This window comes from Podarcis vaucheri, assembly GCF_965113315.1.
Source record: "Podarcis vaucheri genome assembly, chromosome: 7".
NCBI lineage: Eukaryota > Metazoa > Chordata > Lepidosauria > Squamata > Lacertidae > Podarcis > Podarcis vaucheri.
Window position 1 is genome coordinate 81,763,323 of NC_138765.1, and position 15,843 is coordinate 81,779,165.

The 15,843-nt window shown below is 49.5% G+C and overlaps 1 protein-coding gene across 1 annotated transcript in view; it reads right to left on the reverse strand.

Annotated features, from left to right (window-relative positions):
* ALDH4A1 (aldehyde dehydrogenase 4 family member A1) overlaps positions 1 to 15,843 on the reverse strand; it is a 29,604-nt gene that overhangs the window by 13,547 nt on the left and 214 nt on the right. Inside the window, exons 2-10 of the mRNA XM_082230147.1 lie at positions 12,435 to 12,528; positions 11,571 to 11,663; positions 9,855 to 9,902; positions 9,355 to 9,510; positions 7,832 to 7,981; positions 6,411 to 6,485; positions 4,687 to 4,874; positions 2,990 to 3,063; positions 1,268 to 1,464 (exon numbers count right to left, since the gene is read on the reverse strand). Coding sequence (XP_082086273.1) covers positions 1,268 to 1,464; positions 2,990 to 3,063; positions 4,687 to 4,874; positions 6,411 to 6,485; positions 7,832 to 7,981; positions 9,355 to 9,510; positions 9,855 to 9,902; positions 11,571 to 11,663; positions 12,435 to 12,528 — 1,075 coding nt within the window. The remainder of the gene's footprint in view (positions 1 to 1,267; positions 1,465 to 2,989; positions 3,064 to 4,686; positions 4,875 to 6,410; positions 6,486 to 7,831; positions 7,982 to 9,354; positions 9,511 to 9,854; positions 9,903 to 11,570; positions 11,664 to 12,434; positions 12,529 to 15,843) is intronic.

Here is a 15,843-nt window from a genome sequence, read left to right on the forward strand (position 1 = left end):
CAGAAAGGGGAGCCACTGCATGTTTTGGGGACCCCTCCTGTTTTTGTGACTGCAACCGCTTGCAATATTGTGCTCTGATGTTGCGATCCACCCTGCGGCCTTGACCCAGGCCAATGGCCAAAGTAGCCCAGCCTCGCAGTGCCCAGTAGCCCACCTGCCCCAAAGGGGAAACCTGCAAGTGCGATCTAGGAGCAAGGGCCCTCTCTCTCCTCCTGTGGTTTCCAGAAACTGGGACTCGGAAGCATCTCGGCCTCTGACTGTGGAGCCAGAGAACTGCCACCATGGCTAGTAAAGGGAGCCCTGACCGTTAGGTCCAGTTGTGGCCAACTCTGGGGTTGCGACGCTCATCTCGCTTTATTGGCCGAGGGAGCCGGCGTACAGCTTCCAGGTCATGTGGCCAGCATAACTAAGCTGCTTCTGGCGAAAACAGAGAAGCGCACGGAAATGCCGTTTAACTTCCCACCAGAGCGGTACCTATTTATCTACTTGCACTTTGACGTGCTTTCGAACTGCTAGGTTGGCAGGAGCAGGAACTGAGCAACGGGAGCTCACCCCGTCGCAGGGATTCAAACCGCCAACCTTCTGATCGGCAAGCCCTAGGCTCTGTGGTTTAACCCACAGCGCTACCCATGTCCCGCCACCATGGCTAGTAGCAATCAATAGCTTTCTGAAGAAAAAAGGGGGTGGCGGCAAAAGAAAGTTGTTTGGTTTTTTTTTTAATTAGTCTGTTCCGTGCAACCAACCCTTGCCTGTTTAGGCAACGAGTTAATTTCTAATTGCCAGAGAGAGAGAGAGAGAGAGAGAGAGAGAGAGAGAGGGACGCAGTACAGTGGTACCTCGGGTTAAGTACTTAATTCATTCCGGACGTCCGTTCTTAACCTGAAGCACCACTTTAGCTAATGGGGCCTCCTGCTGCTGCTGCACTACTGGAGAACAATTTCTGTTTTCATCCTGAAGCAAAGTACTTAACCCGAGGTATTATTTCTGGGTTAGCGGAGTCTGTAACCTGAAGCGTATGCAACCTGAAGCATATGTAACCCGAAGTACCACTGTACTAAGGACGAAGGAGAGAGCCCTGTAGGGAAAGGGGGTGTCAGGCTTTGCGGGGAGGGGACAGGGATGGTCCCGAAAGCGGGGAGGGGGAAAGCAGGGGATAAAGAGGTGCCTTCAATGGGAATTAGCAGCCAGCCAAGTGCAGCCTCTAATCCCATCAGCCACCCGCTGAGCCGCAAAGCCCCTTCAGCGGGAGAGGAGTCTTCCCACTCACATCGCCCACTTTGATCTTCCGGTGCTCTTGCAGGAGCGCGGCTTTGATGCGGGGCCACAGAGAGTCGGGGGCGTAGAGGCGGGAGCAGGCAGAGCACTTCTGCCCGCCGTACTCGAAGGCCGAGCGCAGGGTCCCGCTCACCACGCTTGGCACGTCCGCCGAGGAGTGGACAAAGTGGAAGTTCTTGCCGCCGCACTCTGCGCAGAGGGGGAGAGAGAAGGGAGACTTTGGCACGGGAGTTGAGCGGCAACATGGTGTCCACTTCCGTGCATCGTGAGAACGTCGGAAGAGCCCTGTGGCTGGATCAGGACCCTGGCCCAGCGTCCTCTACTCAGAGCAGCCAGCCAGGTACCCTGAGCACAACCCGAGTCCAGCGGTGACACTCTCCTGCAGTTTCTGGGAGCCAAAATCCACACACACACACACACACACACACACACCCCAATCAAACACTGAATTGTTGCTTGTTTTTTATATAATTTTATATTGCGATCATGACACTCTGCTATGTCATTACTGTAAGCAAAACCGCTTTGCGGCACAGGCGAGTGAAAAGCAGCACTGAAATACAGTCATACCTTGGAAGTCGGACGGAATCCATTCCAGAAGTCCATTCAACTTCCAAAATGTTCAGAAACCAAAGCACAGCTTCCGATTGGCTGCAGGAAGCTGCTGCAGCCAATCGGAAGCCAAGCCGGACATTCGGCTTCCAAAAATAGTTCGCAAACCGGAACTGTCACTTCTGGGTTTGCGGCGTTCGGGAGCCAAAACATTCAAGAACTAAGCTGTTCGAAAACCAAGGTACAGTCATACCTCGGGTTACAGATGCTTCAGGTTGCGGTTTTTTGGGTTACAGGCTGCCGAAACCCAGAAGTACCGGAAGGGGTGACTTCTGGGTTTCGGTGGTCACACATGCGCAGAAGTGCTAAATCGCGCTTTGCGCATGCGAAGCGCCAAATTGCAACCCATGTGTGCACAGGCGCGCTGCTGCAGGTTGCGAACGTGCATCCCGCACGGATCACGTTCGCAACCCGAGCGTCCACTGTACAGTTGTATAATGAATGAATGAAACATGGCAGAAGGCAAGTCGGAGTCTCCGGGCAAACCATCACCTGAATTTCAGCCTTTCACTCCACATGCCACCTAGAGGAATATAAGAAGACCCCAGCTGGATCAAGCCATCTATTTCAGCATCCTTTACTCACAGCGGCCGAACAAATGCCCATTACAGGAAGCCCACAAGCAAAGCTCAAGCACAGGGGTGTTCTCTCCTAAGAGCCTTGAGGGGTGGGGAGAGTTGCTGTTCCGCTCAGGTCCTGCAGCAGCCAGTTCCAAAGGTTTGCTGCACATCGCACAGCGCAGATCTGTTTATTTCTAGCCTGCCTGAGCACTTCATGCAGTCACTGAGTGACTAACAACCACAATGGCTACAGCTGGAAGCAGCTATGCTTCTGAATACCAGTTGCTGAATGTGGCAGGATGGGGAGAGGGCTCTGGGGTTCAGATCCTGCTTCTGGGCTTCCCAGTGAGGCATCAAGCTTGGCCACTGTGAGGGCAGGATTCTGGGCGAGATGAGCCATGTGTCCTGATCTAGCAGGCTGTTGTTATGTTCTTAGTTCCTTGGGGGAAAGGAGTAATAACAGCAACTCATGCAAGGGACAATTCAAGTCTTTCTAGCCTCCGTGGAGAATTGGGGCGGCATCACCCACATCAGACGCTTACCCCCAGCAAGCCGTGGGAAGGTGCGGTACCGATCCAGGTTCTCGGAGACCTGCTTCCAGAGGCGTTTGAAGGTTCTGGAAAGGAGGGGACGAAAAGAAGAAGGAGTTTGGATTTGATATCCTGCTTTATCAGTACCCGAAGGAGTCTCAAAGCGGCTAACATTCTCCTTTTCCCTTCCTCCCCCACAACAAACACTCTGTGAGGTGAGTGGGGCTGAGAGACTTCAGAGCAGTGTGACTGGCCCAAGGTCACCCAGCAGCTGCATGTGGAGGAGCGGGAAATCGAACCCAGTTCACCAGATTACGAGTCCACCGCTCTTAACCACTACACCACACTGGCTCTCATGAGGCAGAATTTCAGAATTCAGGCTCTTCCGATGTTTGTATGAACAGTGATGTTGCACACACACATAATTATATAATAATTATAAACACATAATTATAGATTATAATTTCTGTTTCGATCTGTCAAGCCTGCCCCTAAACATATTGTATGTGATCCTGGGTTCAATCTCTAGGGGGTTGGACTAGATGTCCCTGTGGAGTCCCTTCCAGCTCTAACAGTTCTACAATTCACAGGGCACCAAATTCTCTGTTTGCCACCAGCCAGCCGCTTAATTTCTGGCAGAGGCTGCATCAGCAGATTCTCTCTCTCCCTCCCATTACAATTTGCTGTTTTCTGGGGCGAGCGGGAGTTGCCATTTCCACCCCGGCCTGACCCCCCCTCTCCTGCAATCTCTGGCTCTCAGAAGACTGCGAGGCTATTAAAAGCGCCAGCCTCCTCTAAACCTCTGAACGAGCGCCACGCTCGGATGCGCCCCTGCTCCTTAAAAGGTGGGGAGCTCATAAATTAGCGCCGGAGTGTGGGACTCCTGGTGTGACAGCATTAGCATTTTTATTGTTTTGAAAAGCAAGAGTTTGGTCACACTTGAAATCAAAAAGGAAAAAAAAAGAGGGGGGAGAGAGAGAGAGAACAAAATGAAGTACTTCTGGCTTTGCCTCTCCTGCACTCTGCCACGGACAGGAAGTGTCAACCTATAAACAGGAAGTTGAGCAACCCGTAAACACACCTTCCAGGAAGTATCAGCCAATAAACAGGAAGTTGAGCAACTTGCAAATACAACTTCCAGGAAGTGTCAGTGTGTAAGCAGGAAGCTGAGCATCCCGTAAACAACTCTTCCAGGAAGTGGTGCCTATAAACAGGAAGTCAAGCATGCTGCAAATTCACCTTGCAGGAAGTATCAGTCTATAAACAGGAAGTTGAGAAACTTGCAAATACAACTTCCAGGAAGTGTCAGTATGTAAGCAGGAAACTGTTTACACGTAAACAACTCTTCCAGGAAGTGGTACCTATAAACAGGAAGTCAAGCATGCTGCAAATTCATCTTGCAGGAAGTATCAGTCTATAAACAGGAAGTTGAGAAACTTGCAAATACAACTTGCAGGAAGTGTCAGTATGTAAGCAGGAAGTAAACAACTCTTCCAGGAAGTGGCAGCCTATAAATGTCTTCCAGAAAGTAGCAGCCTATAAATAGGAAGCTGAGCTGCCCACAGATATGACCTCCAGGAAGTGGAAGCTGAGCATCCTGTAAACAGGTCTTCCAGGAAGTGGCAGCCTATGAACAGGAAATTGAACAAAGACAACTTCAAATCGGTGGCAGCCTACAAACAGGAGGTCTCCCACCCCTCCTAACTCACGGTACACTGCCGGTAAAGTTGAGCCCACAAAAGTGCTCCGAGGCGGTCACTGTATCGCCAAAAACGGGGCCATCGGCCGGGACGAACTGGATGACATTGGGCGGGAGCCCGGCTTCCAAAAGGATCTTGTAGACGGCATAGCTGGACAGCATGGCTGTGTCGCTAGGCTTCCAGAGGACCACGTTCCCCTGGAAGGGGAGAAAGCAAAGACCACAAAGCAAATCAGGTTTGTCACAGAATCATAAAATTGTAGAGCTGGAAAGGATTTGAAGGGTCATCTAATCCACCCATCTGCAATGCAACTGGTATTTCGTTAGGACAGTTAAATGGAACCTCCAAGTTCAGGGGCAGTGTACCTGAGAATGCCAGCTGCTTTGCAGAAACAAGGGCAGAGGGCTGTTGCCTTCCTGCCCTGATTATGGACTTCCCAGATGCGTCTGATCAGCTGGCGTGGGAAGCAGGAGGCTGGCTTGACTTTGGGCCTTTGGATGTCCTTAAATAGCCACTGTGGCATGGAATGGAGCCTTCGTGTACGGGGGCAGTCTATCTCCAAAATGCCAGTCGCTCGGGGACAAGCAGTAAGAGAGACAAGAATAGGTGGGCTCGCTGTGGTCTCACTCAGCAGGCTGAACACTGAACAGGAAGCTGCCTTATCAGACCAATTGGTACATATAGCTCAGTATTGTCTACACTGACTGGCAGCAGCTCCCAGGGCTTCACAAAGAGGACATCTCAAGCCTATCTGGAGATGGCAGGGATAAGCCCTGCAGCTACAAAAGACTTTCCCAAGTTGAGCCTCGCCTCAAAAAGGACACTGTCGAGTTTCAAAAGGTTCTGAACAGAGCAAAGCAATCGAGGGGGTGGAGAGACTCCCCTGCGACAAAAGGTTGCAGCATTTGGGACTTTTTAGTTGAGAGAAGGGTTTCCCAAACTTGGGTCTGTTTTTGGACTACAACTCCCATCATCCATGTCTAGCAGGACCAGTGGTCATGGATGATGGGAATTGTAGTCCAAAAACAGCTAGAGACCCAAGTTTGGGAAACTCTGGCTTTGAGAAAAAGCAAGGAAGAGGGGGCATGATAGACGTTTACAAATTTGGGCGTGGCATGGAGAAAGCAGAGAGAGAAAATATTTTCTCCCTCTCTCGTAACACTAGAACTCCTCCAACGCAGCCGAACATTGGAAGATAAAAGAAATAACTTCTTCATGCAGCGTATAAACTATGGAACTGCCTGCCACAGGAGGCAGTGCTGGCTCCCAACCTCTCTTTTTGCAGAAAACTACAGGAGGGGAGAAGGCCCTTGCACTTGAGGGACTAGTTGGGACAGTGGCCCGATTATTCCTAAATTCTTACGTTCTTGAATTTGAGAGATTTGGATAGGTGCTTTTGTCCCTAACCCACTCTCCTCCCCGTCTCAGGATTGCCTAGCAAACTTTGAGGAAGTTTCCTAGTTTTAAAAAAAGATCTTTTTTTAAAATGTCCGGAGGATGGCGAGGGGAGGGAGGGCGATGTTTAAGAACTGGAACGCTTTCCCCGTGAGATGCTCAGCTCAGCAGGCAGCAGGAGGGACCCCCCCTGGTGTTCAAAAAGCACAGGGCCGGGTGTAGAAATACGTGGGGAGGGGGGAGAAACACTTCTCCCCAAAACTCCCCTTGCCACTGGCTGGTGGGGGGAGGACGGAACACCAAAGAGCCGCCCAGCCCCCCCCCCCCCGATTACTCACCATCAAAGCGGGAGCTCCTGCCAGGTTCCCTCCGATGGCGGTGAAGTTGAAGGGGGAGACGGCAGCAACGAAACCCTGCAGGAGTAGGGAAAAAAGGATGAATTAGGACCATGGAATAAGCAGCCACGGAAGAGTTTCTCGGGGGGGGCAGGCGCGAGCGAGCGAATGAGCCCACAAAGCATCTGTAGCATCTGTTTTTTAAAATATGCACAGGGCTGCAGCTCCCTGAGAAACTTCGTTTTCATTTTTTTAAAAAACACACAACCCTGCAAAGCTTCTAGCCCTCATTGTGCACAGGCGACCTTGAAACCATGCAGAAGTCAGAAAAGGTGGGTGGGCGGGACTAATAAGATGATCAGAAGTTGGGGGGGGGGGCGAACGCCATTTAGCAAAGCACATAATAATAATAATTTATTATTTATACCCCGCCCATCTGGCTGGGTTTTCCCAGCTACCCCGGGTGGCTTCCAACAAAAGATTAAAATACAGTGGTCTGTTAAACATTAAACGCTTCCCTAAACAGGGCTGCCTTCAGATGTCTTCTAAAAGTCTGGTAGTTGTTCTTCTCTTTGACATCTAGTGGGAGGGCATTCCACAGGGCAGGTGCCACTACCGAGAAGGCTCCTTGCCTGGTTCCCTGTAACCTGGCTTCTCACAGCGAGGGAACCGCCAGAAGGCCCTTGGCGCTGGATCTCAGTGTCCAGGCAGAATGATGGGGGTGGAGACGCTCCTTCAGGTATACTGGGCTGAGGCCATTTAGGGCTTTAAAGGTCAGCACCAACACTTTGAATTGTGCTCGGAAACGTACTGGGAGCCAGTGTAGGTCTTTCAAGACTGGTGTTATATGGTATCAGCGGCTGCTCCCAGTCACCAGTCTAGCTGTCGCATTCTGGATTAGTTAGAGTTTCCTGGCTGGCTTAAATTGGATATTGCAAAGCCCCTCTTATAGAAGTCTGTAGATAGTCTGTAGATAGTCTCTTATAGTGTAGATCTTTCAGGACCGGTGTTATGTGGTCTCAGCGGCTGCTCCCAGTCACCAGTCTAGCTGCCGCATTCTGGATTAGTTGTAGTTTCCGGGTCACCTTCAAAGGTAGCCCCACGTAGAGCGCATAGAGCGCACAGTAGTCCAAGTGGGAGATAACTAGATCATGCACCACTCTAGCAAGACGGTCTGCAGGCAGGTAGGGTCTCAGCCTGCGTACCAGATGGAGCTGGTAAACAGCTGCCCTGGGCACAGAATTGTCCAGGATTCTCCATGGATTGTTGTCTTTATGACCATAGAAGTACAGAGTTGGAAGGAACCCTCAAGGATTTTCTGGTCCAACCCGCCCCTCCCCCCTCCCCACAGTCACAATTGTCTCTATCCTGACTGTCGCATAGAGGGTACCCCACCCCAGGGGGGAACAACCTTTGTGCCCCACCTCCAGCCCCCGATAGATCATGCTGTTGGTACTGGGGGGAACGCTGAGCGGCTGCTGTTGCTCCAGCTCCACGGCGTATTTGGCATTGAAACGGAAGAAGTCGATGAGCTCCGCGGCCGCGTCAATCTCCGCCTGGATGACGGTCTTTGCCTGGTTTAAAGAAACAAAACTTTCCAAAGCTGCCATTCTCCCAAGTTCATGCTCGGTCCCTTATCCACACGGGCCTCTGCTTCCCTCCCCTTAATGCAGAGCAACCACATAATACACGTTCAGCGTTCGTAAAAAAGGAGCAGAACAATGATATTATCACTTTTTTAAAAAAAAAAGTTAAAATCAAACATTTGAAACGCTGGGAAAAAATTGCAAAAATCAACAAGGTGTTGAAAATCGGATCAAAACCCTCGCAAGCATTCTACGTGTCTGGATCGGCTTTGCCTAATCAAAAAACATTTTCAGCAGGCACCAGAAAGTGTACGGTGAAGATGCTTGCCCAGTGTCAAGGGGCAGAGAGTTCCAAAGTCTAGGTGCTAAATAATAATTTATTATTTATTATTTATAATAATTTATTATTTATACCCCGCCCATCTGGCTGGGTTTCCCCAACCACTCTGGGCTAAAAGATTGAGTTTCTTTTCTTTTGCAATCATACAATCCAAGGACTGTAGAGTTGGAAGGGGCTGCCAAGGGTCAACCCCCTGCAATCAAGCAGTACAGTGGTACCTCAAGTTAAGAACTTAATTCACTCTGGAGGTCTGTTCTTAACCTGAAACGGTTCTTAACCTGAAGCACCCCTTTAGCTAATGGGGCCTCCTGCTGCCGCCGCGCCACCGGAGCACGATTTCTGGTTGGCAGGAGCAGGGACCGAGCAACAGGAGCTCACCCCGTCGCAGGGATTTGAACCACCGACCTTTTGATTGGCAAGTCCTAGGCTCTGTGGTTTAACCCACAGCGCCACCTGCGTCCCGCCACCATGGCTAGTAGCCATCAAAAGCTTTCTAAAGAAAAAGGGGGGGATGGCAAAAGGCAGTGGTTTGTTTGTTTTTAATTAGTCTGTTCTGTGCGATCAACCCTTTCCTATGTAGGAAACAAGTTAATTTCTAATTGCCAGAGAGAGAGAAAGAGAGAGAGAATGTACAGTGGTACCTCAAGTTAAGTACTTAATTCGTTCCGGAGGTCCATTCTTAACCTGAAACTGTTCTTAACCTGAAGCACCACTTCAGATAATGGGGCCTCCTGCTGCCTCCGCGCTACTGGAGAACAATTTCTGTTCTCATCCTGAAGCAAAGTACTTAACCCAAGGTACTATTTCTGGATTAGCGGAGTCTGTAACCTGAAGCGTTTGTAACCTGAAGGGTTATTTTAGTAAAAATAAATAAATAAATGATATTGCTTCTTCTTTCAGATTTTTGTTTCTAACTCAACACAGCACGCAGGAAGGCAGAGGAGGGTCCCAACCACAGAAACATCTCCCATAATCCCTTGCACAGCCTGCTGGGGTTTTAGACCCGTGACACACCACACACCTGTCCCACCATGGTCTTGGCCAAGATTTCCGCCCTCCTGGGACCGCTCAGCAGGTCAGCCGCTTTGAAAAATATCTCTGCACGGTCCTGGACAGGCCGCAGGTCCCATTCCCTTCGGGCAGCCACAGCGGCGTGGATGGCCTTGTTCAGCAAGTCCTGGTTGGCAGGGAAGATAACAGGGGAGGTTTATAAGAATTAAATGCAGTTTGGAGAGAACAGAAAGAGATAATAACTCCCTCGGCTGTGCGATGCACACAGCACCGGCGGCACTCCCTGCCACAGGACAGCAGCATTCATCTGAGTACTGGATGGTGGGGAGTTTTGCACCCTGCTGGTGGGCCAACCAGAGGCATCTGATTGGCCGTCGTGGGAAATAAGAGAGGGACTGTAGCTCAATGGGTAGAGCATGCAGGAAATCCCATTTCTGCTACCAGGAAACTATTCGTGCCCAAGCAGCACATCTGCCTCTAGACACAGCTTCCGACGCAGGCACTGCTCACCTTATCTGCATAGCAGTATTTGGCCACTTTGTGGGAATGGTTGAAAGGCTGAAAAAGAAAAAGAAAGGTCACAGTGATCCATGCGACGGTCACCTCCAGGCCTGACTACTGTAATTCACTCTACGCGGGGCTGCCCTTGAAGCTGTCCCAGAAACTCCAGCGGGTGCAGAATGCTGCAGCGAGGCTCCTCACAGGGTCTCTGCCATGGGAGCATATTCACCCAGTGGAGTACAGGGTCAGATTTAAGGTGCTGGTTTTAACCTTTAAAGCCCTTCACGGCCTCAGACCCTCGTACCCACAGGACCGCCTCTCCCGGTATGCCCCACGGAGGACCTTAAGGTCCATAAACAGCCACACCCTAGTGGTCCCGGGCCCTAAGGAAGTTAGATTAGCTTCAACCAGAGCCAGGGCCTTTTCAACACTGGCTCCGGCCTGGTGGAACGCTCTGCCTCATAAGACCAGGGCCCTGTAGGATCTGATTTCTTTCCGCAGGGCCTGTAAGACAGAGTTGTTCTGCCAGCCTTTGGCTTGGAGCCAATTTGATTCCCTCCCCCTCTTTCTTTTTTCCTTTCTCCTCCTGTGATGAGGCTGCATTTTAATATTTTAATGTTGTATTTTAAGCTTGTTTTTAGGTTGTATTCATTCAACTTGTTTTTATTATTGGTTGTTAGCCATCCTGAGCCCAGCCTTGGCTGGGGAGGGTGGGGTATATATAAAATTTATTATTATTATTATTATTATTATTATTATTATTATTGGTGGTTTTTATAGTAACGTTCTAGGGACACGGGTGGCGCTGTGAGTTAAAGCCTCAGCGCCTAGGGCTTGCCGATCGAAAGGTCGGCGGTTCAAATCCCCGCAGCGGGGTGCGCTCCCGTTGCTCGGTCCCAGCGCCTGCCAACCTAGCAGTTCGAAAGCACCCCTGGGTGCAAGTAGATAAATAGGTACCTCTGTGGCGGGAAGGTAAACGGCGTTTCCGTGTGCTGCGCTGGCTCGCCAGATGCAGTGATGTCACGCTGGCCACGTGACCCGGAAGTGTCCTCGGACAGCACTGGCCCCCGGCCTCTTAAGTGAGATGGGCGCACAACCCTAGAGTCTGTCAAGACTGGCCCGTACGGGCAGGGGTACCTTTACCTTACTATAGTAATGTTCTGCTCGTCTACTCAGAAGCCAGCCCCGTCTCCCAAGGTTCGATGGGATTTACTCCCAGGTAAGTTTATATAGGATAGCAGTAGTCTTAGCTAGGAATAAAGCCCATTGGCATTCCAGAAGATATTTCAAGGAATATTTCAAGCTCATATCAAGGGCTAACCAGGTAGCAACTAATCCCAACAAGATTTTCTTTCATTAGATTTATATCCCGCCTTTTTCTCCAGGGAGCTCAAGGGGTGTACATAGTTCCTTCCTGCCCTCACTTAATCCCAGCAACAACCCTGTGAGGTAGCAAAAGCAGCAACTGGCCCCCAAGGTCCCCACAGAGAGCTTTACAGCTGAGTCAGGATTTGAACCCGGGTCTCCCAGGTCCTAGCCTGACACTCAAACCACTACATCGCCACAGGCTCCAGCGACAGAGAGGTTATCCTTCCCAAACAAAATCTAAAAACAAAATCTCGACAGCTTATTAATTTGGGGAAGTGGAGGGAAAATTCATCACAGGGCTATGTCGGGCCACTAACAAAATAGAAATATAAGCGGAGGTTTGCCGGCAGAACTCACCGAGACTTGATACCTCACATTGGCCGTCCACACCTCCTCTCCTCCGACGACACAAGGGATGGATTCGGTCTTGCCTTTCAAATCATTTAGAGCCTATAGAAAGAGTTAAGAGCCATTTGGTGCCCAGCTTATATATCTGAGTTTCTAACACCGGATGGGAACTGTAGTTAAGCAATATCTGGAAGCCACGGGTTCATTCCCCATCTCTGCATTAAAATTATTATTATTATTACAACTACAATTATTAATTAAATTTCTATATGTTGGCTGTCGCAAGTAGGAGATTGCCAGCGGCATTTTTGCGTGTTATTGGTGGGTGCGTCAAGGTCCGCTGGCTATTGGCTGCTGTGGCAATTGGGCGGGTGCTCGGCGCTTGCTTTCGGCGAGTGTGCAGATGATTGGTGGCTTTGTGGATGTGTGCGCGATTGGTTGTAGCAGTCCTATGGGTGAGCAATTTTCAACAAGTCTAGGCAATTCTCCCCGAAAAAGTTCAGCAACTGTAGGCAATCCCCTCCCCAAAAAAGCTCGGCAACTCTGGGCAATCTCCCCCCATTTTCTCAATTTTTAGTCCCGAAAAGGAGAGGGTGTGTTATACACAGGGGCGTGTTATACATGGAAAAATACGGTAGCTGGGGCAGTAAAAGCAAGTGATGGTCTCATTTAGGGATGGGGGAACTGTGGGCCTTCCAGATGTTGCTAGACTCTCAATTCCCATCAGCCGTGGCAGCAACATCTGGAGGGCCAAGGCTTCCCCATTCTGGCATTAAAAGAAGGCAGAGTTGTGACGGAGGCAGTGAGGGGCAGTAAAGGCAAGTGATGGTCAAGTTCAACAATGCCCAAAGTGCGTATATCTCTATGCAGTACCTTCTGCAGAGCTGCTCGTTCGGGGCTGCCGGATTTGAATGCCAAAATGGGTTCGTTGGCCACCTCTGCAGTGGCTCGGTGCTGCCATCGTAGCCTGGTAGGGGGGCAGGTGGGAGAAGGGAGAAAGAAAATGGAGAAATGTTAGTTCTGGGTCCCTTTGGGAATTACCCCCTATTAAGCTGCTGGGTCCTTTTACAGAAAGGCCGTGGCGGATGACGGCTACAGAATGACATCCACAACAGCGCCATAGCTGTCAACTTACAGATTTGAAAATAAGGGACCAGCAGCCTCGAAAATACGGGATCAGCAGCCAAAATAAGGGATTTTCCGAACACAGGTATGTTCAACTTCTGAGCCCCTCCGAGCCAAATGCAGAAAGCCCAGCCAGCAGCCAAACGAAGCCTCAAGTAGTGGTTCCCACAGCGCAGCAACCCGGCAAAGGGGATGCAGCAAGGAAAACCACTGTCACCTCTTCGCTGGGAAGCGCTGAGCAAAGGTGAGTCTCCAGGCAACGCGGCCGATTTGATCAGCACAAGGCATGCAAGCTCCACCCCCCAGTCGTTCTTAGACTCCTTATTGGGTGAGCAACGCAGCCAAGCAACACAGCTGGCGCCTCCCTCCTCCCTGGCCGGCAGGCAGGGAAGGAGAGGAATGCTTCCTTTGAAACCCGGGATATTTAAGGGGCATCATCAATAAGCTCAGGCGCTCAGCGGGACAGAGCGCCTGGATAAGGGACTTTCCCGCCAAATAAAGGACAGTTGACAGCTATGAACAGCGCTAGCAAAAGATCTTGTTACAGGGACGCTGCCATTGCCAACACAGCCTGCCCAATGTTTTGGCCTTCAGTCCAAAGTTCAACAGTTTGCTCAGCATACTGTAGCTGGACCTGTGCGTCTTGGTGCAAAGTTTGACATTCCTCTCCGCACCGGGCCGGCAAGCCAGCTCGAATTTTCTTTAAGAACTTTAGGGCAAGTGCAGTTGGAGAGACATGGGGAAAGCAGACCGGCTGTGTGTGTTTGCTTTCCTAAGATGGTGGCTTTGCTGGTCTGTTATCTCATGCAAGTGCTGATAAAATCCAAGCCCTCATTAGCTGTGATAAGGAAAGGAAAGGTGCGAGGCAGATAGAGATAACAGGACTGTGGGACTGTTGGAATTACCAGGAATCTATGTCAACGGGAGGCAAGAGATAGACTTCAGAATTAAGGCCCTCTGGATGTTGCTGAACTATAACTCCCAGCAGACCCAGCAAGCATAGCCAGCAGCGGTGGGAGTTCTAGTTCAGCTGCATCTGAAAGGGGAATAGTAGAAGGTCCCAGATTCAATAACTAGCATCTCTAGCTAGGGCTGGGATTCCCCCTGCCTGAAACCCTGGAGAGCGGCTGCCAGTCAGAGTAGACAGCACTGAACTAAATGGACAAATGATTTGAGTTGGTAAGACCACACCAAAATTGTGATGTTTCCATTTGGCCAAGTCTGCCAAAGCTGAATGGGAACTATCGCCCTGTTGCTATCTTTTTAAATATTTTATTTCATTTTTATTTCAGTCTGAATTTTAAAAAACAACAGCACAAGTGCGTCTTTTTAAAAATCACGTGTTGGTTTTACCACCTCAAGGACCTGATCGCCTTAGGGTGAAGGCTGGGTAATTAAAAATAATAATGAATTTAGCAGTAAAGCCTGGGATCAGCATTTTCATTTAAAGCCTATAAATAATTCTTTTCCAAATAAAGTTAAGGCAAGCACTCTGAAGGGTAAAAATGCAGAAGTTCTCCTCCTGCAGTTTAATTTTTAAGAGCTCGAATCATCTTTTAACCTCCCACTGAAGTTCTTTTGCTGGTGGGGGGGAGAAAGAAAAAATTCCACTTGCTGACGACAGGCCAGAAAATTTCATCAGAGCAGCCACCCAACCTTTGTCAAAGTTCTTGCCTTGAAGCTCCTTGCAAAATCTTTGACTGCCTAGGGAGAGAGGGAAAGACACCTAAGAACCCCTCCCCCAGGTCTGTTTTTTTCCAGGTTATCTGAATTTGGGGAAATTGCTCTTTTCGGGCATGGTCAAAGTCTCAGAAAAGCGAAAGGCTTCTGGAGATAAAAAGAGAGGGAAACGGGTGCCTGTCCCGGGAAAGAAATACTATGGGTTAGTTTTATCCAGATTTGACCTACTGAAATGAATGGTCTCAAGTTTGCCAATGTCCATTAAGTTTAATGAGTTTACTCAAAGGAGGGTTAATGTTAGATACAGCTCAATAAATACAGCTCTCGATCCCCTGCTACCACCCACCAATAGAATGTTTACTGACAGTTTGAAATTGCAAATCCTTAAAACAGCACAAGAGAGTAAGATCCAGGAGACAGAAAGAGATCGTGGCTGAAATCCTAACCATGTATACATAAACGTCCCATTGAATTGAATGGAGCGTAACTCACAGGTTAAGTGAAGTTAGGCTTGCAGACAAACTCTGGAAGGGGCCCTTACGTCAGGAATCAGTAGAAGGGGACTATTCATTGAGGAATGAATAGAAAAGTAATTCCTGGGGAGGCTACTAGGAGGTTCCCTACCTTCCCCCCAAAAGTAGAAGGGACTGCCCAGTTTTGATCTTCGTTTACTGGAGGGGTACTTTTGCAGGCAAGGAAGGAGGTTACTCCAGAGATACCCCTAGAACTAAGGGCTCCAGGCTCCCCACCACCATCCCAAAGGATGATCAGATAGTGGCAAGAAGACCTTCCTTTCAAAATGGGGGTGGGTCACTTTCAGACTTTCCAATATCTAATTTAAGCCAGCCAGGAAACTACAACTAATCCAGAATGTGACAGCTAGACTGGTGACTGGGAGCAGCCGCTGATACCATATAACACCAGTCTTGAAAGACCTACACTGGCTCCCAGTACATTTCCAAGCACAATTCAAAGTGTTGGTGCTGACCTTTAAAGCCCTAAACGGCCTCAGTCCAGTATACCTGAAGGAGCGTCTCCACCTCCATCGTTCTACCCGGACACTGAAGTCCAGCGCCGAGGGCCTTCTGGCAGTTCCCTCGCTGCGAGAAGCCAAGTTACAGGGAACCAGACAGAGGGCCTTCGCAGTAGTGGCACCTGCCCTGTGGAACGCTCTCCCACCAGATGTCAAAGAGAAAAACAACTACCAGACTTCTAGAAGACATCTGAAGGCAGCCCTGTTTAGGGAAGCTTTTAATGTTTAATAGGTTATTGTATTTTAATATTCTGTTGGAAGCCGCCCAGGGTGGCTGGGGAAACTCAGCCAGATGAGCGGGGTATAAATAATAAACTACTACTACTACTATTATTATTATTATTATTATTATTATTATTATTATTATTATTATATACAGGAGCACATGGGGTGTTTTCAGCCTGACTGCCCCACACTTGGAAAATTGGGATTCAAGACAGGAAA